The sequence below is a fragment of the Aulonocara sp. 'chitande type north' Nkhata Bay genome, linkage group LG11 (genome assembly GCF_057382095.1).
Source record: "Aulonocara sp. 'chitande type north' Nkhata Bay isolate Kocher_YH1m ecotype deep benthic linkage group LG11, A_spYH_male_GT1.1, whole genome shotgun sequence".
Classification (NCBI taxonomy): Eukaryota; Metazoa; Chordata; class Actinopteri; order Cichliformes; family Cichlidae; genus Aulonocara; species Aulonocara sp. 'chitande type north' Nkhata Bay.
Genome location: NC_141354.1, coordinates 28,903,820 through 28,929,540, shown reverse-complemented (window position 1 = coordinate 28,929,540; position 25,721 = coordinate 28,903,820). Strand labels below are relative to the sequence as shown.

Sequence of the window (25,721 nt, the reverse complement as noted above, 5' to 3'; positions counted from 1 at the left end):
TGGCTGCACCTGATAACGGAGTTTTATATCACAGAATCAACACACCCTGGCTACATAGATTTATTAGCTGCAATTCAGCAGTCGCTGGGTTAAGAAACTGATAACTATCATGTCAAACACCCTCATTATCATCGTACGGTGATATTTTCTGTTTTCTGTCAGAGAATCCTCTTTCTGCCAGAAATGTCTAAATAAAAGCTGCCCTGAGATCAGCTGGCAGCAGCATACTGCCAACGGATTGTAAAAAGTAGTATTTTATGAATGACCTCTCTAACAACATATGCAAATGTCCAGAGAGACTGCATTCAACTTGTAAACTGCATTCAACTCGCAAACATGAGATTCTCATTAGGAAAAGCACTTTTTGAGTGAGGGATTGAGCGACTGAGGGTTATTACAGTAATTGTTGGATTATGCAGCCCACCCCCGACTGTTGTTTTTCCAGACTTTCGGGACTGACGGGCTGCGCTCTCATCTGCGGGACCTGCTGCTCTGCATTATAGCTCTGATCTGCTTGACAGATGACTGGGAAACATTAAATCCTTGTTAAGTGCTGGAGCAGGCCCAGGGTCAGGAGGAGGGGATTGAGGGAAGGGTTACACTTTGGCGGGCTGCAGATTGGCAGGGTGATGTTGATGGTGAGAGAGTGAGAAGTGACCTATTTTTTTTTTTCCTATCGCCTAATACAAAACAGATTTTGATGAAGGTGCTGCTCATACACGGAAGCTGCCCAGTTCAACCCCGGCTTAATCCCAGTCTGATCTGATGGTTCATTTTGGTGTAAAACGTGATGCAGCAGACAATTTAAAGACAAATACTACACTTGGGGAGAATGTCTCTTGGAGGAAGTATAGTAATGATAGTTGGTCATGTACCTGAAATTAGAAGATGGACGTGCACCTTAAAATAAGGAGCAGCCTGGAAAACTGGGAGATTCAGTCAAAGTTGAAATGAAATGTAAATGCTGGTGGAGGCTGAGGAGAAACCAGTTGCGCATAAAAGACCAGGAAACAGTTTTAGCTTTAATATTTGCTTTTGGGAATTTACACTGAAGTTGAATTGAGTTTTTGTTGTTGTCTAGATGTGTCAACTGGTTTTAATCTGACAATATTATTAACCTGTACAAGTCAGGCGGCATGTACTGCATTTACTGTTTGCCAATCTGTGATGTTATGTGTGTGAAATCGTTCCTCGGCACAATAATTGTCATCAACAGGAGATAGAAGGGATGCATAAATGTGCCAAAATATCTGTTTCTTCTGCTTCTCCACTTCAGGCTCAAGGGGAGGATGGAGTCCATCCCAGCTGTAACAGGGCGAGAAGCGGGGAAGACTCTGGGACAGTTCGACCTTCAGTTGGAGGACTAATACACATAAACACAGACAACAATTCACGCTCACATTTATACCTGCAGTTAATTCACCAATTAATTAACCTTATCTGATTTATGTCTTTGTACTGTGAGGGGATGACAGAGTACCTGGAGAAAACCCACACAGGCCTGGAGAGAACATGCAAACTCTCCACACAAAAGACCCGCCTTGGATTCGAACCCAACCCCTTCCTGGAGCAACATCTCCCAAACCTCATGCTACCCACAAAAGTGTTGTGATGTAGACAAAGAATATTATCTTCAGGTTTGAGGGATAATCACATCTGTGTGTAAGCTGTTAAGTAGCGAGATAAAGAGAAACCAGATGGAGGCGCACAATCTTAAATATGTGGATCTCAAGCTTTATGCATTTTATAAACCAATTTAACATTAACTGGCTTTTCTGCTTATGCAGTTGCTGCAAGAATACATATTTAAATTTTAAAAGGACTAACACAAAAAATTGTCTGTGATTTAAATTTAAAGACATTAGTTTAAAGATTTTAAACTAATATTTTATGCCTTTTATTTCTAATCCTGTAAAGTTATACAGAGAACAGTACAGGAACAATAACAAAAGGAGCACCACAGAAAATCAGAGAATAAGTAGGTTGATCAATATTGTCCATTGGATTGGATTCCAGCTAACTGATGGTGAACATTTGTTTCAGAAGGGCAGTCTGCTTTTCAACAATGTAAGCTGTTAATTCTTTGCTAGGTAGCAACCACATAAATCTGCTCAAGCTCAAGTGCGTCCACAGAGGAGCCACCAAGCATCGAGTTCACATCCTGAATCCTAAATAAGAAGCACAGATGGCATCTAGTGTCCATGCTGATGCACAAGCGTCGGAATATTTCTGAAACATTTATCCAGCTTTGACGTCAGAGACACCTTGACTATTAATGAATGAAATATGGGAAATGCAACCTCAGTGGGGGTTACATCAGAGGTTTGGCTATCCAGCTGTGACAGTGTAGTTAGATCTTCCACTCAGGTCCTGGGATCACAAGGACTAAGTGCCCAATCTGTCTTCATCAAAACCACCGTGTCCCTTCCTCCCCCTCCAGCGGTGGAAAGTCATTCACCCTTTAAATCGTCGAGCTGGAACTCGGCTTAAAAGGGGGATTGGAGGTTCAGCCAGCGGCAGCCAGTAAGAGCTTTACAGAGAGAGAGAGAGAGAGAGACAGACAAATTCCACCTCACGCACCCACCAGCACATGGCCTCAAAGACCTGATTAGGATCAATATCCTGTTTGGAAGAGTGACACTCTTCAGTCCGGCACGTGTCCGATAACAATAGCGAGGAGATGCGACGCAAAATACAATTACTCTGAAACAACAAACAGCATCTTACATCAGCAAAGCCAAGCTGCAGCAGGACCCGTAGTAAGTTGCTTGGTGACAGTTGCTAAGCCACCACTGGTTTCTGTCTAAGGTCTCTCTCTTTTTTTTTTTTTAATGTCTGAACTCAGGGACTTTCAATTGTGGTGAAGATGCTGTCCTTACTTTACGAGGTTACCAAGTTTTCAGGCAGATTACCCTGAAATTTTGTTTAGTGGTGCTTGAACTAAGTTGGGGAATATTACACATATCAGTAGAATTCTTTTTTAACTTGGTTCTATTATTCACCTACTAAAAGGACTAAAACTAATCAGAAGAGCAGGAGTAATCAGCCTCAAGGTGCTTTAGGTTGTAAGGTAAAGACCTTACAATAATACAGAGGAAGCAGAAAACAATCAGATAGCTCACGGAAATCAGAAATCCAGTATTGTAAGTCAAGAGTGTTGCGTTTCATATTTTATTATAAATTACTATTTAAACAGTATAAATACTGTATGTAGGTATTCTTCAGCCTAATTCAGTACATGCAGCTACAATCATGTGGGAAAACTGCAGATTTGAGAACTGTCCAGATTAAGATCTAGACGGTTCTCCACCCAGAGGGTAAGTCGCACAAAGTCACTGTTCAGGATGCTGCAGCGAAGCCTGTTGTTGGAAAGTTCATTGGAAGGGAAAAAGTGCAAAAAGCAACCTGGGTGATGGTGACCTTGAGAGGATTGTTAAGAAAAGTTAATTCAAGAACTTGGGAGAGGCTCACTAAGACTGACTGAGGCATGTGCTGGAGCACCATCAGCACAGATGTCTTCAGGAAAGGAGCTGTGGCTGTCATATTCCTAATATCCAACCACTCCTGAACCAGACAGTTTTACGTCACTGTTGCTCAATGATCCGAGGTAAGTAAACTTTGCATTTCATTTTGAAATCAAGGTCTGGAAGAACTGTGGAGAGGGACACAATCCAGTGCAGTTTGGTGATTCAGTGGGTCATCTGCTGATGTTTGCAGTGGTTGCTCCTCTGTGTTTTACCAAATCCAAAGTCAGTGAAGCATTTAACCAGGAAACTTTAGATTCAGAGAATTAATGCTTCCATCTGCTGACTGCTGATCTATGATGAAAAATATCCAACTCAGAAATACAGATGATCTGTAAACTGCTGTAAAAGCAGCCTGGGCTTCAGTGACGCCTCAGCAGTCCAACAAGCTGATCACCTCCATGTTACAACACACTGACACAGTAATTTGTGGTAAAGGAGCTCCAACCAAGAAGTAAGCTTATAAATAATTATACCTTTCAGAAGCTGGACATTCCTGTTAATCTCTTTTTTTTTTTTTTAAAAAAAGGTCTCAGGAACTATTCAGTTCTCCGGTATTTCCTGTACACATAGAGCACTAACAATAAAAATAAATAAATCTTTGAATCTTTTTTTAATGGGTGATTCAATTTTATTTATTTAGCCCCAAATCAAACCTGTCGCCTCAAGGTTCTGACAACATCCAATATGCCACCTCCTCCAGGAGGACAACAAGATGTTTCCAAGCCAGCCAGATGAGATAATCTCTCCAGCGACTGCCCCGTGTCGCGAGGTCCTGGTGGCTAGGCCTTAGCCCAAAAAAGTGATGTGGGTTCAGTGCTTAGTAGATCAGATGGCAGTCCCAGGTGAAAGTCCTGGCGCTCCGATCTCTGGCGTTCAAAACTGGCTATACTAACACTGAAATATTCACCTCACGTTTATTGAAAATAAAATATATGAAAGTTTCTGAGGAGCACTAGCATACTAAAACAATAATGTATAACACCACATATCTGTGTACATCTTGGCTCTGTATGTAGAAGCCAATTATCTATAAATTGTATTCCCAACACCAGTCAGTTATCAAGTACCTGCACATCTCAATTAGCATCCACACATTTACTTAGGCAGGTTCATTTTGCTGTTTTCTTTCATATACTTGCACTTCTCTTTGTGATTTCTACATCCTAAACTGATGAGCTTCCGGAGGGCCTACATTTGATAGCAAAATGACATATTTAATATATTGCACAACATGCAACGTTCATATGAGGCCGAATCCTGGCACAGGAAGTGTTGTGTTTCAATTCCCATTGTGTCCACAGAATAACAGCAGGTGTGTGCGTAATCGTCCAACTGTCATATGCATACAAAAAAGTTATCATCCCAGAGACCCATTTATTATACAACAAAGTTGCTTAACAATCACGCACTGTGGTGATCCTCGAATAAATGATAATTGCACTGCATGGAAATGCATTGTATACTAGAGCACAGTCAATCTGACAGACCGAGACTCAAATCATATGTGAATTCTGGGTGTGCACACTCACACGCAGAAACTACATGCTGTAACTCCCACGCGGCAGCTATGTGTTGTAGAGCATGAACAGACCAGTGTCATCCAAAATAATAGACTGAACAGACTGCAGTATGGCCCACATCGACAGCCCAGCAGATTTGCTCGCTCCACAGTAACGTGTGTGGTCATTGCATAACAAATTCTGACATTAAAGCACGACAGTGGAGGCCAGAGATGCTTTGCCCTTCCCATTGGGATGGGTGGGTGGGGGGTGGGGGCTCATTCTCACTAAGCAAACTGCTGTAAACAAATTCTTTTGAATGTAAATACATTCTCTCCATTCACTGGGCACCCCACAGAAACATAAATCCTACCAATGACATAATAAATATTCCCTTGGATAGAAATGTCTGTTGAATGGCCGTACCCATGATATAAATCTGTATTTTATATGCGCCTCTTCCACCAGCAAGAACTTTTCAAACGCTGACAAATGTTAAACATTTCTTAATCATTTATGCTTATTTTATAGAATTATACAGTGAATTATTTTGCATAAATAAACAAAAGGTGAATATTTTAGGGCAATACAGAATCTCATGAGCAAAGCGGTTTTAAAACTACTGGAAATAGCGTAACGTGCAGCAGTGGTGGAGCGTTATTCATACGTCAAATCGAGGCTGACAAAGTCCAGAGGACCTGAAGAGGTTTGTGCAGAAAGCTATGCGAGTGTGCGTCACGCGAGTTGGTTGTTTACTGGGTTGCGTGAGAGATGGTGGTCTGGAAGGCGAAAGTGATGTTGTTTCGCGCGTGATCGAGGTAGGGGTCAGAGAAGGAGTGTGTGTCACCGGAGAAATGTCTCCACTGCATGAGCTCGGACATGCTGAGATGCTTCTGTGTCGCCCCCTTACGGTCACCTTGACGACCGAGCTGGCAGGGCCGTTCGGAAACCAGCTCCTCCTCCTCTGTGATAGCTGAAAATGAAGACCGCAAAGATGTGAGGAGGCATGATTCTTTGTCTTTTCGTGCTCTGGTGTCAGCATGTGTGGCGTGTATGTGAGCCTACCGCTGAGTGTGCCATCCATGCCGCAGCCACAGTTCAGCAGGTCATGAGTCAGGCAGGGCGTCTCCGTCAGGCTGAAAAGATCTCGCAGGTCACTGGTGGAGAAACTCGTGTGCTCTGCCCCTTTCCCCATGTCAACCACGGTTCCAGAGAGTCCCTGTTTGGACACCTGTCGCTGAAATATACGCTCCTCAATGGTGCCTGAGAGAAAGAAACAAAACTTTAAAACACTGTTGATATGGTGCACTTTTTTTTTTTTTGTTCGTAATTTGTATTTACGTGTTCTTGCCTGCAGTGAGAAGACGGTAGATGTGCACAGTCTTCTTCTGTCCATCTCTCCACACCCGAGCCATGGCCTGGACAGAGAAGAGGGGGGAGGATAACACACACGTATTCAGTGCCCTCTGCTGGATTTGCATGTACTCGTACACAAGGGCAGCTTCACACTTGTTCGATTCAATTCATCTCCCCTAAGCAACGACCTCCGGGCCATAAATATTGGGCCAAAGTGTGTCAAAGGAAATCAGTTCTCACAGATTTCCATATTAGAAATGCCTATTTTTTTAATACCTATTTGATCTTTTTCTCCCTGATAACAACACTGATAATTTTCAGTTTCTTTTAAGTGTGTCTTAGTGAAATCCTTCACATGTTTTGGTTCCTGTCATTTCCATCGTGTTCTTTTTTTATTTTCATCGTGGGGTTTTTTCCCCCACTTCTGTTGTTTTTTAATATTTCTGTGTCATGGTTACCATGTCCATCTTTTACATACAGCTCACGATGGATACCAATAAAACCAAAGGCACTTTTAAACTTCAAACAACCCCAACATTTGAGTTTTTCTACCTTTTCAGACTATTACTGTTTGTATTTTACCTGAATGTCATTGGCAGGGTTCCAGTCGATGTCGTATAGCACCAGGTGGGAAGCGCCAATGAGATTAAGCCCAACCCCACCTGCTTTAGAGCTCAGCAGAAACAGGAAGTTCTGAGAATAGGGACTGTTGAAACTGTCGACCAGTCGCTGCCTCTGGTTCGTGGGGGTATGTCCGTCCAGCCGACAGAAGGTGTAGCCCATGTGTACACACAGGTCCTGGAGCAAGTCTAGCGTCCGAGTGTAGTTTGACACTACGACCACCCTGCAGGAGCACACCTACTATCAAATGTGACGCTTGATAAATAAAGTTTAAAAAAAATCCAGATGATCCAAACAATCAATAGCATCTTAGCGTCACACAAAAACACACCTGTCTGAAGAGCTCAGCTGTCTAATGGCGGCAAGCAGGTCCGTAAGAACCAGCAGTTTTCCAGAGTCAGCCATGGTGAATCCTCCTGAAGAATAGGATTCTGGGAAGAGATCTGCCAGCCCCTCATATAATGAACTCTCCACAGAGCCAGCATCTGTCCTCTCCTACCAACAGAACAACCCATGTTCATGGTTAGGACTGGGATTCACGATTATATATTTATAGTTTCCACTATGATCACAGGTTTCTGTCCCCCCAGCCAGCTCATAAAAAAATTAACCTTAACAGTGACGTGGAGCAGTCCGGGGTGATTACAGAGCTTTTTCAGTGCGGTGATGCAAGCCAGATGTGTGTGGGTTTGAGTGGAGCCCTGAAGGCAGGCCCTGAAGACTCTGTGGCAGAGGAGGTGCTTGTACAGCTCTCGTTGCAGAGGGGACGGCTCGCAAAACAACGTCCAGTCGAGGCGAGGAGGCAGGTAGCGGTTGATGATTTCCTGCGTCCGCCTCAAGATGAACATGCCAGTCAGACGAGAGAGCTCGGTCGCTCGCTCCTCTCCCAAAACTCTCTCCTCCTGTTGGCAGTGGAAGATGTAAGATCAGGTTTAACACCAGATAACATTTTTATAACAACTGCACAGGAAAGAGAAAGGAGATGGGATTACCTCTGTGCATGAGGGCTGTCTGGAGCGCAGGATTGGTTCCTCGTATACTTTTCTATAAGCAGTCGATGAGCCCAGAATCCCAGGGTTCACAAACTCAATGATGGCGTAGAACTCCTGCAGGTCGTTTTGAACTGGAGTGCCTTCAAAAGCACAAAAAACAGTCTGTTATAAAACATCTGCAAGCAGTTGTAGCTGCCATTCAGAAACTCCCTTATCGCTTTCACCTGTAAGTATGACTCTGCGATTACACTTGAGGCTGCTGAGGGCTGATGATGTTTTGATGTTGCTATTCTTTAATCTGTGACCCTCATCACAGATTATAAGACCAAAATCAACTTTCTGGACCTGAAAACAGAAGGAAATTACAAGATAAGAGTACAAAGATCAAACAGCTTCGTTGGAAAAAGCACGCTATGAGACATCGGGAGAACATACCTGCTCCAGGCAGCGCAGCAGCATTTCATAGCTTATCACAAGAACGGTGTGCAGTGGGGACAAAACAAACTGCTCTATCCTGTGGTCCTAAATACATTTCAATGAAGAAAAAAATGGAATTACTTAATAAACTCCAGATTAAAGTAGATGATTCATTCAGATACTTGTTCTCATTTTAATTATTTACAAAAAAGATATTAAATCAAGAAAAGCCGGCAATAAAAATGGAGTAACATAATTAAGTTATTGAATAAGAGAGAAGAATTATTGCAATAGAATAAAATAGAAAGCTTATAATAAAATGGATGGATTTTTTTTAAAACCACAGACATGTAACTAAGAGCATGTGGGTTCCTTCTGAGTTTTAAGCAGTGTGACTTGTTGCTGTATGCACTTTAATACAGAATGGATAACAGGTTATATACATATGCACTAAAGCAGTGAGTTCACATTCGCTTTCCAAATAAAATCATGTTGTTTCATGATTAACTGAACCAAGGACTTGTAATTATAAAACAGAATAACCTGATCCACAGTGAAAACACTGATCCTCTCACGGCCCAGCCACTTGTTGAATTCTGCGGCCCAGTTCTGTACCAGGCTGCCAGGTGTAACCACAAGCACACGCTTAGCAACTGGCCTCCCACCATAAGGTCCCTGCTTCAGCAACGTCCAAGACAGCGCCACGCTCTGGAGAGTCTTTCCCAGACCCATTTCGTCGGCCAGGATCGCACCGTAGCAACCTGCAGCTCTGAAGCACAGACACATAAGCACAACATCAAACCAGTGGCTCCGTTTTGTTTTTTGTGTGGCGCTACAACAGATTAATTAAGAGGTTTTTTGCACAGCATTTCATGATAGCCAAACAGCACTGTCACCTCATGCCCATGACACACTCGTAGAGGAAGAGCAGGCCATCCCTCTGGTGCGGTCGCAGGTGTGTGGTCAGGTGTGGGTCAAGCACAACATCGACCATAGGAAGCCCTGACTTGTTATTTAACCACTGGTGGTTGGCGGAAGGGCGAGGCATCACCAGTGCACCTAAAACGATATGAAATAATATTATTAAAATACATTATAAATATATTTTTTGCCAATTTATGTAGGTAATAACTTAATGCATCATCAAACTCCAACTTTATCCACACACCTGGAGCGAGGGGGTCATGGCGAGGTCTGCGAGTTTGTTCCTCCTCTGGTTTTGTTTCTCTGTGGCCCGCTCCGCCCACCATTGTTGGAGGGCAAAAAGGTTTGAATGCCAAGCGGCAGGAGGGTGGTGGAGCAGACTTTGTGTTTAACTCCACTCGCTCTGTTTGGACCTCCTGAAAACAGCGCCCCTTGGCAAAGTCCTCAGCAGAAATGACTCCCATCACCTCCACCTCTTTCCCACCAATCATGAGAGTCTCTCCCTCGGAAAGCGAGGCCAGCTCCGACACCTTGTAGCCACTACCTACAGTTCAGATATGCACACTTGTCAGGATCGCGTGTAGTAGGAGAAATCAACTAGTATTGACCTACTTAGCCCTTTAGCATATTTTAATGTTTAATGCAGTAAGCTTCAGTTAAGTGTAAAAAGTATGCTTGTAGAATTTTATTTAAGATTTGAGTATTTAACTATTTTCCAGTGTTTCATGATCCAAAAACAGGCCTCTGGGGCTGACTATGCACAACTAAGGCAAAGAGGCAATAATACCTTACTTGACAGAAGCCTGGGTATTTTCCTGTTATTTTTATATTTGATCTTGAGTAAATTAAATGTCAGGTAAATAATTTTAATTACAGTACTGATTACTTTGCTTTCATTGAGTCTTAAGTCAGTCTTAATTTCTTTATATTTTGCAAGGAAAATGTGAAATAAATAGGTTCAGCAATTTACTGAAATGTGTAAATGGAGTTTTTTGGTGCAAAAATCACATTTTATGCCTTTCACACTCTGTCACCTTTGATATTCTTGTTAGATTAGACAAAAGAAATGTAAAGAAATTATGTATTTTTCTGACAAGCTGCTAATGATAAAGTAATTGTCTTTGCCAAGTTGTTTGTTATGTAACACTGGCTCATCCTTCGAATTAGGTGCCTTTTTATTGCTTGAATGATTCATAGATCTGCATTTACAAGACTGCAGTGAAAATGAGTGAAAAAGTAGCTGAAGTTCAAAGAAAAACTTTGAAAGTCCTCGAGAAAGCCTGGAGAACTACAAGTCTAGCTCCTTGGAAGCCAAATATAAAGAAATTCAGGCTATCTCAAGGCTTTTTGTATATAGTATTATATTAAAATTGGGCAGTTGTCATTTTAAATACAAGCAACAACTATACAGGTGACGAATTAAAATTTGATGTTGGTGTCCGTCTTACCCTTTCCGATATCCTTCCCCTCCATATCTTTAAGAGTGACTGTGCGTCCTCTTGTCACCAGCACTGCGTCTCCCTCCCAGCGCTTATGTTTCTTCTTGCTGGCCTTACACCACACCACACTGAAGTAACGCGCCCCCTCCTGACTGCAGCCAGAGTCTGAGCCTGCAGGAGGCTGAGGGGTTTGGGGAGACCCAGGAGGGCCATCATTCACTCCTGTAACACAAAGACATAAAACAAAGTCAGATCCACCAGATGTACACGGGAAATTGACCAGCAGAGGTCACTGTCGCATCAAGCTTTTCAGCATAAAGGCTTCTACACGCCATTGTTGGCTCCACCTATCATGGAAACAAAATACAACATGTACAAGGCTCAAACAGTTAGCACCGTGAAACAATGCAAATGTCAGCAGATGCGGTCACCTTATGATCTTTCATCAGCTTCTACAAGACGGATTAAAGATGATTTCCTATAAAAGTGGAACACGTGACTTGGAAATAAACAGAGGACCAGAGGAAAATGGATCTTCTTTTTAATACAAACACGTGAACGCATAGACAAACAGTAAGAGAAATGGGCAACACTTGTATAACAACAGTACAATACAATCAATGTTGAACTCACAATAAATAGCAGTAACACCAAAAACCATCAGGGCCCCTCCCTTCTTTTGTTCGCGCAGCCGGTCAACAGTTCAGCAACCAGCGAGAATTACTCACTCGAACATTTTTGTTATCCCAATAACAGATTAAGGCCTTCAAAAGTTTACCTTGTGCTTCAGTCCTGGTATCTCTAAAATTTGCTACTGGAGTGCTTTCTTGTGGCGACATGAATGGTTTTTGTACGAAGTCTACAGAATGAATAAAAGCGGCTATAAAAATTGTTTTGATAACCAAAACCTCTAGTGGAAAGTGGATTTCTACAGATGCCAGAATGGGTGGAAATGTTCTTTACACAGAGATAACAACACGTCGCTCACACTGACATCAAGTGCTTTAACTCTTACATTCATATTTTTCCAACAATCTTAGACAATAAAGATCATTAATGCCTTGCTGGCACTCCTGTAATTAGAGACTGGTGGTAGGTGTAGGCAGGAAGAGCACCACTGAGGTACATTATCAGTCAATACTACAAATATTCCCTTCCAAAATTTGGACTTTTATACATATTGGCCTGTCACAGTGTTACTGATGTGAGCTTTGTTTTATTACATAGATGTTTGTCCCCACTTTTGGTACTCATGGACACGATGATGCATTTTTAACACAGACAAGCACAAAGACGGATGGCAGCAGGCGTTATTATCCTAATTATCCTGCAGGACGTAAACAGGTTATCTGTGTGTATACGAGGCACTATGTTTCCAAAAGAAAGTCAAGTCCTGAAACTGATCTCACACAACCAAAATAAAACAAAATTAGTGACTGCTCCAAAGCACTTTTTTTCCTTTTTCTTTTTTTAAAAAACTGTACTACTCAGAGCCCCTCCCTTTCTCACAGTGACCACAGAAGTGCATGTTGATACTTGTTATAGAGAAATGGGCAGTCCGTGTCTCAGTCGGGTTGCCTTCAGTTTCTCCACTTTGATCTTGGCTCGCAGCAGTTCCTCCTCCAGTTCCTGCTTCCTCTTCAGCCCCTCTCTCTTCTCCTCCAGGTACAGGGCCACCTTCCTGTGATTGGCCAGCACCAGCTCGTGCTCCTCTTTGGCCAGTTGCAGAGGCCGAAACCTGTCCGGCTCGTGGTGAGGGTAGATGTCGTTGGGGTAGAGCTCATGGCGTAAGGGCAGCGGCGAGGTGGAGAGAGGGATGTTAACAGAGGAAGGAGCTGGAGATAACGACGCTTCATAATCATGGATGCTGCCCAAGTCCTGCTCTCCCTCTCGCTCCTGGCCTCCTTCCAGCCGTGGTCCTGTGTGCGCTGGGAGGATGGGAAGGTCTGGCGGTGGCTTTACATCCTGTTCAGCGTCCAGCTGGACCACCTCATGGGGGATACTTGGGACAGATGCAGAGTAATCCTGAAGTCCAGCCAGAGATGAGCTGCTGCCAGGATGTTCGATAGGAGAGTTGTGCTTGCTGTATATTAATCTACAAATGGGAAAAACAGGATTAAAAAAATAAATAAATAAGTGAGCCTGGAGTGCTTAAGCAGCATTTACTATATCTTGTTTATGTGAAGTGTGTTGAAACCTCTGCAGGTAGGTAAATCAATCAAAGAATTAGGTGAATGATCAGGGAACATTAAAGGGAGTGAAAGGAAATTAAAGGATTTGGCAACAAGTCTTGGTGGTTACAACCTCACACGTGTGAAGCGTTTTTGATCCCACTCTTATTCATCACTAGGATTTCTAACTGTGATGACTGCCTTTTAATCTGAATTATTCAGTGTATTTTTCTCCTCTGCGTACTCTCTTAATCCAGCATGAGGATATTTAGCAGTGTCTTACTTTTTGTAGTGCTGAGAACACAAGATAAATAATTGTTTTGGAGCCAAGTTTCTGATAGAATTATCAATGTGAAAACCAGACCTATGTATTTTCCAAATGTACTGATGAGCCGCCAGTAAATGATGGCAGGTCATGCAGTATGTCCTCTTGAGCCTGACAGTGTTCAGTGAGTAATCTGATTGGGTTTGGGAGCATGAACGGCAGCCCCTCCTCTCCCTCGGTATGTCCAAAACTCTCATGTGACTTGTGTTATCCTTTATCTTTGTGTGTGTATGTGTTCTCATAAGTGCAACCGTACCTGCGCAGCGCCTGGTCCTTTTCGTGGATGGGCACGTGGTGAAACAGGTGAGGGATCATCTCCATAATTCTCCTGGTTGGCTCGGAGATGCTTGCTCTGTACTCTGGCTGGGCGTGTCTCCTCTGCATCACTTCCTGCTTGGCTGACTCCTTCAGTCTCTTGTAGAGGGTCCGGAGGCCCTGAGCTGTGCGATGGGGTCTGTCTCCTCCCAGGGCATTGTACTGTTCAGCAACAGTGTCCCAGCACTTGTTCTTGTCCACGATGACCGCGTGCTTGTTGGTGTGCTCCTCCAGGATTCGGATGTGAGGCCGGACCAGCTTCAACAGGTCCAGCTTCTCAGAGAGGGTGAAGTTGGAGGAGCGGGCTTTACCCACCATACTGGACAAAAACACAGAGCTGGATGCCATCTTCTAGCATACTGGGCTCACGCAGACCAAGTCTGGCCTATGGCTGTCACCCTTTAGTAACCACACTCAGTGGTGTGGGCTTCTCTCTCTTCCCACCTGTCTTTTTTTCAGTCCCCGCCGCTCTCTTCTCCTGGTCCACGGTGACACACCAACACTGGTCTAACTCAGAGACATGTCACATTTCCCCCCTTCGTCTTCTTCCTCTCCAAATCAAACATAGGCTATGTCTAACAAGTGCATGGATTCTCACACTACTCCTGGACTCCCTCTCAGCTACGTTGCACAACAAAAACAGGCTGTGCTGCACACAATAAGAATCAGGCTTAACTAGGCCAGCCTCGTTTAGGCCCCCGCCTACCGCGGAGGGCTTTGGATGAATTCCTCCCAGCTTAGGCTGACGTAGCTAAGCCGCTTAAGCCCAGCCCGACCTACTTACAGCTCGGTCTCTCTAAACCCCAAACCGAGCACAGCACAGAGCACAGCAGAGATACACCGGCTCTACAGTGTGACAAAGGGAGTGCTGCAGAGGGACACTGCCCTCTGCACATGTGCCACAACAGTTTGCAAACAGCACACTGTAAGGTGTTAAAGTGTCACATGTCTAACGTCCTAAAGTGAGTGATGCTTTGAATCAGCGCCGGCTTAACTAACTGAACCGGGGGGGAGGGGTCTGTGAGCGCGCTGCGCATGTCCGTGGAACCCGCGCTTCTGGCCGTGCTTCAGTGTAGAATGAATGCAGACGGGGAACGCCAGCTCCGCAGCGCACGCGGCGACTTCGTTGATTAAATACGTGTGTGGGGCGCGTGCAAAAACAGCTCCAGGAAAGCGTGCTCGCGCCGCGCGGTCTCAGGAAGTAAAACAGAAGCACTGGCTGCTCCGACAGGAGGAAGGGGAGGAGAAGGAGACGCTGATCCCGAGCACAGTCCGAATCTGGCCGCTAATTTGCATAATGCTGGACCTGCTGTCACTCAGCCTTCGCCCGCCCGGTTTAACATCTATCCTGTGTGCGTGTTATTATTAGACAGAGCGGAATGCTATTTATATAAACGTTATATCTCATTATAGTGTCTGCTTGAAGCCTCTGCGCGGGGTTTGCTCGAGTTAGACTTTGCAATATAACAGCGAATTTAAACAGCAGTGGTTGGTACGTGTAGGGCACATTATGAGGAATAATCGCTAATGTGGTGGTGATGACGATGATGATGATGTCCATGTAATTTATAATACTGGCTCTGCAGTGTTATAAATTACATGGACAGGCCAGTAGCTGTAAACTCTCTTTTGGGACCAGCCATACCTTATTTTACACAGCAAACATGAAAAAGCTTCAGGTCCTGAATGATCCATTTAGGACCGACAACCTCAAGCCAAATATTTGTAATTAGTAACGTCCCTGCCTTTAATGCTGTGTATCGATTAACCGATTATACAAATGTAGCCCAAAAAACCCCAAAATAGATTGCACGACACATTTTTAAGGAATAAATTACAAAAAATAAAAAGCAAAATGCCCGATGTTGCAAATATGATACAAATTTAATCTCATATATCAAATTACTATTTTTTTTTTTGTCAGAAGGGTCATTGTACGCTACATTTTCAAAAAGTTGGAAAGTTATTTTATGGTTCAGGGTTTAAAGGATTTAGAAACACGATATATTATCTTGTATATTATTATAATTATGTTGTTTATAGAAATCCTGGAGGATTTTCCGGTTTGTGTTCTAGTCACTGCACATTTTTGTGTTGTTTATTTACTATTTAATATTTCTTCTTTTGTACTGATATGGACTGCAGGTGGCTGTGAATGCAAAGTAGATGGTGTGGCTCAAGTAAATATACAGCAGAGCTTTGTGTTCAAGGTGACAGTGTTTGTATCATCTCTATCTTTCTTTTAAAAAGACAACAGAATCAGTATTGTTCTGTATGTACACATTAATATACATGATGCTTTTTGCCTGAGGCAAAAAAAAAAATTGCCAGCAGTGTGACAACGTCTGTCCCCCTTCCTCATCTTTTGCATATTTGTCACATTTACATGTTTCAGATCATCAAACAAATTTAAATATTAGACAAAAATAACCTGAGTAAATTCAAAAAGTAATTTTTAAATTATAATGTATTAAGGGGGGAAAGTTATCCGAGCCTACATGAAAAATTAACTGCCACCTTTGTAAAATCATAAATTAATTGATTAACCACAATTTTTAGAAAGTTAAGTTCCGTTTCTCTGTCTACACCCGAGTCTGATTAATGCCAGACCTGCTGAGTTACTAAAACCAGTCTGACAAAGTGAAGTAGGTTCAAAGATAAAGCAACACATCATGCCACGATCTAAAGAAACAGCTGAGAAACAAAGTCACTGACTCACAACTGTCAGTCAGGCTTTGGCTTTGGGTTCCAGTGAACCACAAATGCAGAAAACTGAACAGCGGTGAACCTTCCCAGGAATGACTGGTCTACCAAAATTACTCAAAGAGTGCATCGACGAGTCATCCAGCAGGTCACGAAAGAACCCAGAACAGCATCTAAAGAATTGCAGGCCTCACTCACCTCAGTTAAGGTCAGAGTTTATGATTCAACAATAACAAAGAGAAGGCATCCATAGGAGAGTTCAAGGAGAAAAGTACTGCTGACCAGAGAGATCACAAAGGCTCGTCTCACATTTGCCAAAGAAAAACATCTTGATGATCCTCGAGACTTTTGGGAAAATATTCTGTGGACTGACAACACAAAAGTTGAGCCTTCTGGAAGGTTTGAATCCTGTTACATCTGACGTAACACAGCATTACATAAAAAGAGCATCGTACGAACAGTCAAAAGTGGTCGTACAGTACTCTGATGTCTACGTGGACGTGGACAATTTGCTGCACTTGAACCATGAATTCTGCTCTTTATCAGAAAATCCTGAAGGAGAATGTCCAGCCATCTTTTTGAGTCCTGAAGCTTAAGCTCAGGTTCTGCAGCAGGAAATTGATCCAAAACACACCAACTCAAAATGGCTTAAAAAAGAAAAGAAAAAAGAAGAAGAAGAAGAAGAAGAAGACGGTTTTGGAGTGTCCTAGTCAAAGTCTGGATTTAAATGTGTTTGAGAGGCTTTGACATGACCTTAAACAAGCCACTCATGCTGGAAAACCCTCCAATGTGGCTGAACTAAAGTAATTCTGCAAAGAAGAGTGGGCCAAAATTCCTCCATAGTGATGTTAAAGACTCATTGCTACTTATCGCAAACACTTGATCGCAGTTCTTGCTGCCAAGGATGGCACAAGCAGTTATTAAGTTCAAGGGCAATTACTTTTTTCACACAGCATCAGGTAGGTTTAGACAGCTTTTCCCCCTTAATGAATAAAATCATCATTTAAAAAAAAACCCACTTCATTTTGTATTTGCTTGGGTTGTCTTTTTCTAATATTAAAATGTATTTGATGATGTCAAACATGTAAGTGTGACAAATATGCAAAAAAAAAAGATTAGCAATAAAGCAAAATGAAATCTTGCATAGATTTATTGCTCCAGACGCCTTGAGGCTAAAAACGATTGAAAACCATAATTAACGACATTTTAGAATATTTGTCATAAATAAAGTACAATTATCAAAAACAATAATAGTCCCATTAAAAAATATTAATGTATAAAATATAACAGAGCCCACAGCTTGGTCACTTGAGCGCTAATGAAACAGAAACGGCTGTTTCAGTAGAATCTTCATGACTAAACTACCTAAACCTAATGAGGCATCAGGTATGCTGCATGCTGAGGCTTGCACTGTCTTTGTCATTGTAACACACAGGGTTAATTGGTTTAGCTTTTAATCTCACCTGCATTTAATTAAAAACTAATTGGAAGTCTTGTTTGGTTTAAGAGCTATCCATCTTAAATAACAGCTTGTAATGGAACCATGATTTTGTTTTCTGGTGGAAATCTTGAAGCTTTTCTCATTTTCAAACGTTGCATCTCCTTGTCTCCTCAAGGAGAGGGGAATGCTTGCTGGATTAACTTTAAGCAAAGACACGCAGGTATACTCTTCACGGTCAAGAAAAATGGTGGGAGGCACAGCTGGAATACTTAAATCATGGTACAAGAAGAATCCTATCTGAAACTCTACCTCTAAGTTGTAGCAATAACTCAGTGATCACACCATCAACCCTTCACTATTTGTGGGTGTGATTAAAAAAATAACTACGTTTAATTAAAAGAAATATAAAAGTCATCATGAGCAATGTTATGTCCATCTGATTCATCAGACTCCTTTCCTTCCTGGCCTTCCACTCTTTGTTGTGGTCTTTTTTTCCTCTCTCTCTCATATGAGGCAAACGTATTTGTCCCCATATTTGTCTTTGCACATTCCCTGACATACATTGCTGAAACTATGAGAATCTCCCTCCAGGAATCAACTGACATTTGTAAGTTTTCATATTGCTGCTATGATTATTAAATTGGGCATAAGAAGTGAGAAGATGGGGCAAGAAAAAGGCAAGGCTTTACATGGCTGTTTGTTTTTTACCTGCTGGTTTATAGTCTTCAGCAGAGGCTCCTAATCCAGGGTTCTGATGCTTTGTCTCAGCCTCATTTTCCTTACTCTCAGTTGCACTGAGAACACGAGCCAGAACCTTTGACAAGGCTGGGGCAGCTTCAGGCTGGACGTTAAACTCTGTCTTACTTGCACCTGGTGTTGCAAGGCTTCTCTGGATCTGCGAAATGAGGTACGGACAAAAGAGAATTCTTAATATGAGGAAGTGTGATTAAAAAAATAATGGAAAATAATCAAATTAGAATTATAAATACTGAGGGTTTAATACTGTAGGAAAAATGTTGAGAAAAAAAATTACTTTATCCAGTGCATTGCCTGAACCAAGTTTGGGGGTCAAAGGCTTGGATTGAGCCACAGAAAGTGAAGTACATGCACCAGGTGGCACAAATCGAGACTTTTTCACTGCATTACCCAAGAGCTTGCTGGGAGCTCCAGAGCGCCGCATCTTTCTTTTTCCTAAAGACAAAAAGCAACCGATACAATAGTCAGATTGTCTATTCTTATTTAATTCACTTAATGTACAGAATTCACCTGCTTGCTGCATACATGCTACTACTGTACATTACCTAATGTATATATTATATATAATGTCCCCCCTTTGCACAAGTCGAGGAGCGTGTCAGGTTACATTTCACTGTGTGTTATACTTGTATAACTATACATGTGATGAATAAAGAACCTTGATCCTACAAGCAGATTAATAAAATACAAATACAGTAACATTTGGTTGACACAAAATCCCAACAAACACCTGGACTTGCCTTAAGGCGTTACTGCATGATTACCGCTTATTACAGACGGTTTAATATCCTTTGAGTGGTTTAAAATCAGGGGGGGAAAAGAAAACAAAAATATCTTCCTCAAAGGTACTCACTTTAATAACTTCGTGAGGCATGTAGCAAAAACTATCTCGTCCGCTCAAAACAAATCCAACTCCAACACTATTCCTTTTAATGTCACAGTCCTTTAGCATTATATGAACACATCTAGCTAATGATTTGTCCCTATTAATAGCAAAAAATTGAAAACTTGGATTATTTGCATATGTAAATTCTGCACTGGGTAAACTGTGCATATCGAGACGAAAATAACTCACTCAATCCTTTTTTATCATACATAAATCCTTGGGGTCACTATCCCTCTGATGGCTTTCTAGCTTTTTCACGTCCTCAATTCCTGCTTATGCTGGAATAATCGGCATATCACGATAATTTCTAGATAGCAACATGAACCTGTTACACAGCCAGCTAGCTAACACTAGCATAAAGATGATAATAACGCGGTTGGAAGTCTAATTTAGGCTTTATTATCAAGTCAGATAACGTGTGACAACGTATTGTACATACCCCGACGAGCTAAAAGTTAGAAGAAAACACCTGACATCGCAGCCTTTAACTCAATTGCAACAGAACTCGTCTTGTCTTTCCTCTTCAGTGACTCTAGCAGCGGTTCAGTTTCTCCCGCTGAACAGTTTGAAGAATCTGATTCGTCGAACCAATACAAATGGGCGTGGTTAAAACGAAAGGGTACGTTTGGTTCTTCTGTCCCTACAGTTTAGCCGTCGCATTCAATGTAGTTTATATCCCGCTTGAATTTCAGCAACCGGTCGATCGATAACTTGTGAATCGAGCTCACCTACTACTCACTTCATCCCTTCATTAAATCACAGTGAAAGCGTGAAAGGAGGAATATTTGGGAAATCTAAATATTGGTATAACTGTTTAAGTAAGCTGCTAATCGTAATATTTTGTTTCACTAGCACAGCTACCACAGTAAACTCGCCTCACATGTTTTTTGCAAGGCTAAGGCAAACGTGTCAACTTTTCAAAATTTACCGCAAATTACTCAATTTGAGGGTACCTGAAAGTAATACTTATATAGTAGTTGTATTAAGTTATTTTCGCTAATACTTAATTATATTGACATTTAATAATATTAATTATTAATACTGATATTAAATGATAATACTGACAGGACATTTATTAAGGGGGGAAAAAAACTATCCAAACCTCCAAACCTTTCTGCATAATTCAAGTGAGGTTGAGCTTCAGGGTAAGAACGGATGGCTGGACATTCTCCTTCAGGATTTTCTGGTAGACAGTAGAATTTATGGTCCCATCAATTACAGCAAATCATCCAGGTCCTAAAGCAGCAAAGCAGCCCCAGACCATTACACTATCACCACCTTGTTTAACTGTTGATATGATGCTTTTTTAATTAAGTGTTTTATGCAGTTTAGTTTTATGCAGTTAGTTTTATGCAGAGGTAACCAGACTCAACCCTTCCAGAAAGTTAAATTTTTGTCTTGAGGATCATCAAGATTGATGTAAAATGACTTTATTTACACTGGCATCCCGAAGATCTTTGTCTAACATTAAAATTAGTTTGATGATCTGAAAGATTTAAGTGTGAAGATATACAAAAAACTAAGAAACCAGGAAGGGGGGAATACTTTTTCAGAGGACTGTATGCATAAGAGAGCTTTACTTGGTACGGGGTCATTTTGAATTACTGTTTGTGTGATTGTAAGTCTTACTGAGAGGATATAAAGAGAACAGGATGATGAGTCCAGGCATTTGATGTGCTCTTTGATTTTTGTGATCATGCGTTCTTGTGCCATCTGATATTGAGTCTGTAATCCAATCATGGAGGGAGAGAGTGTAATCCATCTTAATCCCACATTCAGAGAGAGAGGGAGAGGGAGAGAGGGAGAAACCTAGGATAGGGTGGGTCATTAAGAGAGAGAAAAACAGCTGAAGGACAGCAGTAATCTCTGAATGCTTCACAACAGCAACACAGGTTTTTAATAGCTAGACAACAACACTGCTGCAGAACTTGTCTGCTTTAGACTCGGTGTTCAGTGTTTTACTGTAATTCGGCCTGTCTCTCTCATCTGATCTGGTCCCGTCTGACAGCTGCCTTCCTGTGTCCTGAACCCTTGTTGTCAGGGTTACCTCTCCACGGAGACGCACTCTCAAAGGTAGGGGAGGGCTTCAAAGGAGAGGAGACCCTCACCTTTATGGTGTTAAGAGTGAGGATGTGGCAGAGATAGGACGGCAGATTGCCCGTGGAGGAAAGAGTGGAGTCAAAACCTGCAGAAAGAAGGAAGTAGGAGTTGGTTGAAGTGAAAGTTGACATCTGAGGTAAGATAAAAAGAAAAGAAACAAATGAGGAAACAAGACTGCTTCCTGCTTTACCCGTGTGTTGTTTAATCTGTTTAACTTTTTTTTTCTTTTTTTATTAGGATGGGCTATGATCTGGAGAGGTTTGTAGGTTACGTGAATGAGGGTCTACTGTGCTGTGTATGTCGAGATGTGCTGGAGCGCCCCCTCCAGGCACCCTGTGAACATGCTTACTGCAGCTCCTGCATCAGCACCTGGCTGGTCCATCACCACTCCTGTCCTGAGGACAGACTGCCACTGGATGTGGGTAGCCTCAAACCACTGTACAGGTCAGTCTCCGTCTCCTGCAGTTGTGCTCCTTGCTTCACTTCCTCGTAATCATGCACTCTTAAGTTTTGCAGATAAGTTTTCATGCAAGTCAGTAGCGTTATAACAGTATGCTGCTTTTCTCACTCTAAGAGTTTCTGTCTGTGTTGGTTTGATTTGCAGGTACATGCGTAATGATCTGAACCGTCTGCAGATCCGCTGTGTGAATGCAGCACAGGGGTGTGAGGTGGTCTGCTCCCTGGAGAGCCTCCACTCACACGAGGACGAGTGTGAATTTGCCTTCATATCCTGCGCTAACACAGGTACATGACAACATCACACCGGACAAAACACTATTCATGCAGTGTGTTTTTATAAGTCTTTATGACAGTAAAAGTCAAACTGCAATCCTCATGGATGTGTATGTTACAACTGTAATGTGACACGTCTGTGGGGGTGAACAACAGGTGGGTCCTGTTGTTGTCTTGGCTACCCCAGGAACAGGTGCACTTTTAGGACTGAAAGCTCCCACAAGCCTCACACAGAGAGCACTGTGTGAGAGTCGGCTTTCATTCATTCTTTAATGAGTGATTTTTAGGTCTGTTTGAAACATGTACATGCAAGTGTGCGCTTTTGTGCTCACCATGTGTCTGTGACCCGTGTTTGGCAGGTGGAGAGTACATATGTTACCACTGTGGTAGGTTGAATCACATGCGGTGTGTGTGCATGCGGTGTGCAGTTTAAGTCACTAAAATCACCTGAAATTTCTGCTGTTGTGTGACTGCAGTGATCTGTGACTACATTGTAGATTTAATAACTCTACTTTAGATACACAAAGTGTTTACAAAGTACATTTTTGGTGGTGTTAGTAGATTATCTCCTCTTTGTACACACAGATGATTTTTATGGAAAAATTCGTGCCTGCAAATAAATTTCATCTTTGTGGAGATGCTTTAGAAGCCTGTCTTATACACTGATAACGTGGTGGCTCCATGCGAGGCCTTTGCACCCTTGTGACTTTTCCCTCTCAGGCTGTCCCGTGCAGGTCGAGAGGCGGGGCTTGGAGGCTCACCTGTCAGAATGTAGCTTTCGCAGCAGGGAGTGTCCTAATGGTTGCGGCCACACGCTGCTCTCCATTGACCAGACACAACATAACTGTGTAGCGGAGCTGCGCACTGAGGTGGAGATGCTCAGGTAAGCTCTTCTGTGCTCTCTTCTAAGCCTGAACTCAGAGGTAACACCACCATCATGACTTGGTCTCATTAAATGTCAACTGTAGGGTGGAGATGCTGTGCAAGGTGGAAGAGGTGAGACGAGAGATGGAGTCTCGGCTGGACTCGCAGAGGAGACACATGGTGCAGAAAGAGTCTCAGCTGAAGAACGAGGTGGAGGAGCTCAAGGTAAAATGTCCTGTTACCACATAAATGCAACAGAAGATAGTACTAAAGCACAGATTTGTGACCATGGGATACATTTACTATGAAAGTACAATGCAGTGTTTTGCAAATCATTTAAAAAATGCTGAAAGTTTAAAGGCAAAATGCTTTTAGAAGTCTGAACTGTGTGAATGTCATCTTAGCATTCAGACTTTTTTGCTCGGGTGCCATATTTTTTAAAAACAGTGAGAACTGTTTTTTTCACTGTCCTTTTGAAATAAGCAAGGCCTGAAAATTATATCTGATTCCTCACACTGCAGGACACCTTCTCAGGCCCATAAATGGTGGCAGTTTACAGATCTTTTTTAAGTCCATAAAATCACAATAAAAAAAAAAGAAAAGAAAGTACACTTATCGGTCATTTAAAAAATAATCTGGTTCGTAGCAGGTTCTAAAATTAATAAATACAACCTCAGGTGAACCACACAGCTAAATGACATATCACATAACAAAACTAAGCCAGAATGCAGAAGCAGTGTATGTACAGTTTTACTGGATACAAAGGATTTAAGAGGGAATTGAAGCCACGTGCCGATAATCAAATGCACTTAACTGGCATGACAATCTCTAAAGAAGCAGGCAGTTTGCTGTTTTGGAGCATTAAGATGTGTGTTAAGACAATGCCAATGAGGCTTAACATCAGTAATGATATTAACAATCTGGGAAAGGTTATACGGTCATTTCCAAACTGTTTGATTATACAGCAAGGAAGATTATTTACAAGCAGAAAACACTCAAGACAGTTGCCAGTTTTCCCAGGAGTGGATATCCCAGTGTCAGACTGTGCAGTGCTGAGAGAAACTGTAAAAAAAAACAAAAAAAAAACAAACTACCTCCAGACTCTACATGCCACAACTTATTAAAAGTTGAAGTTCATGACAGCACAATTAAGTATGGCGTGTTTGGAAGGGTTGCAGGAGAAAGCATCTTCTCTTTAAAAAGAACATGGCAGCACAGCTTAAGTTTGCAAAGATGCATTTGAACAAAGAGTTCTGGGACAATGTTGTCTGGACAGATGAGGTGAATATTTGGAAGTCAAACACAATCAAAACAAACACGTCACACCAACTGAGAAGCACGGTGGTGGTGGGGTGATGATTTGGGCTGGATTTGTATTCACTGGAATACACCATGTAATCATTGAGTTAACCGTGAACTCCTCTGTATACCAAATTGTTCTAGAGTCAAATGCGAGGACATCTGTCCAGGAGCTAAAGCCTGGCTGAAATTGGCATCACACATAAAACTACTCTATTGCTTCACGTCATATCCTGTCTGTGCAGGGTCAGCTATCCCGTGTGATGTGTGACATGCGTGCACTGCTAGGTGCAGAGCGTTTGAGGAGACAAGAGCTGGCAGAGGCAGAGCTGGAGAAAAGAGAACTGCTACAGGTCCTCAGAGACCTGCAGCCCACCAGGAGCCAGAATCCCACTGAACAGGCAGCCAGGGACCAGCATCAGGGAGAGGTGCAGACATCAGGCTGGGAACTCCACACCGAGCCAACCAGACATCAACAGAGAGAGGCTTCTTCACATGCCTCCAGTCTGTCACTGCATTCAGCCCAGGCTTCACATGCATCAGGCCCACCCCCATCACCACAGCTGGGTGAGGTAGGGCGCAAGGGTGGGACCCGGAGTCTGACCTTGGACTGCATTAAAAAGAAGAGCAGGGAGGTGACAGTGATCTGAAAAAGCTGCAATATATGAAATCTTTATTTTTGTATTATTTAGCAACAAAATTAGGGTTTGGGTAAAACATGTTACAAAAGAAGGGTTTTGCTACGCTGTGTTTTTAATGCTTAAAGATCAGCTCTTTGTGTGTTGGATTTTTGAACCACCTGACGTCATTTTAAGTGTATCGTCAGTGAGCTTCAAGAAGTTGGAATCCCCAAACGTTTTTTTTTTTTTTTTTTACACCTGAGGTTAACCACATAACGATTCAGCGTGAGTTTTTGTGAAATGTAAAAAAATAGACAAGTTTAAAAAAATATATGTTGAATTCATTTTTTCAATGGGAGAGAACGTTCAATAAAAACGGAATTTTCAAAAAATATGAATTTTCTGGCAATTATTTCATGGTTTCGACTTTTAAGGGTTAACGGTCACATATTCCACCTGTTTAAGATATATTAATGTTAGTCCCACATGACCACATAGTTCAAGTTTCCATAATATCCCATAATACCAACCGTGTCTGTATACCACTGGTTTTGTGCTCCTTTTCGAACAGTTTCAGGGTTTGCGAATGAGATCAGCCTTAGAAATAAAAAAAATCACCACCAACAACAAAAAAACGGGAAAAATGCAGCAGCTGCAGCCGTTGCAAACACAGTGATAGACAGCACAAGAGGGATCGCATTTTTAAACATTTTATCTGAGAACCACAGACGATT

At 42.2% G+C, this 25,721-nt stretch overlaps 3 protein-coding genes across 4 annotated transcripts; 1 reads left to right on the top strand and 2 right to left on the bottom strand.

Moving 5' to 3' along the window:
* Window positions 1–4,157: 4,157 nt before the first annotated feature.
* Window positions 4,158–19,927, bottom strand: rad54b (RAD54 homolog B). Of its 2 annotated transcripts, XM_086311860.1 has the most exons (16): window positions 19,812–19,927; window positions 18,764–18,921; window positions 18,439–18,625; window positions 10,785–10,997; window positions 9,581–9,880; window positions 9,309–9,471; window positions 8,956–9,181; window positions 8,431–8,517; window positions 8,220–8,340; window positions 7,996–8,135; window positions 7,615–7,905; window positions 7,335–7,498; window positions 6,965–7,226; window positions 6,378–6,444; window positions 6,092–6,289; window positions 4,158–5,999 (listed from the first exon to the last, which is right to left on the bottom strand). In XM_086311860.1, the coding sequence occupies exons 2-16, from the start codon at window positions 18,908–18,910 to the stop codon at window positions 5,779–5,781; spliced, it is 2,787 nt and encodes a 928-aa protein (XP_086167986.1). In that variant the 5' UTR covers window positions 18,911–18,921; window positions 19,812–19,927; the 3' UTR covers window positions 4,158–5,778. The 2 variants fall into 2 exon arrangements, with proteins under 2 accessions (XP_086167986.1, XP_086167987.1); XM_086311861.1 differs by lacking the exons at window positions 18,439–18,625; window positions 18,764–18,921; window positions 19,812–19,927 and adding an exon at window positions 14,031–14,773 and having other exon boundaries at window positions 4,161–5,999.
* LOC147319325 (fibrinogen silencer-binding protein-like) lies at window positions 11,292–14,032 on the bottom strand. The gene is made up of 2 exons (XM_086311864.1): window positions 13,528–14,032; window positions 11,292–12,870 (listed from the first exon to the last, which is right to left on the bottom strand). Exons 1-2 carry the CDS (start codon window positions 13,932–13,934, stop codon window positions 12,315–12,317), a joined length of 963 nt encoding a protein of 320 aa, XP_086167990.1. The 5' UTR covers window positions 13,935–14,032; the 3' UTR covers window positions 11,292–12,314.
* On the top strand, window positions 13,584–25,417 carry rnf41l (ring finger protein 41, like). The gene is made up of 6 exons (XM_086311862.1): window positions 13,584–21,608; window positions 21,710–21,916; window positions 22,077–22,216; window positions 22,925–23,087; window positions 23,173–23,293; window positions 24,613–25,417. The coding sequence occupies exons 2-6, from the start codon at window positions 21,711–21,713 to the stop codon at window positions 25,015–25,017; spliced, it is 1,035 nt and encodes a 344-aa protein (XP_086167988.1). The 5' UTR covers window positions 13,584–21,608; window position 21,710; the 3' UTR covers window positions 25,018–25,417.
* The last annotated feature ends 304 nt before the right edge of the window (window positions 25,418–25,721 follow it).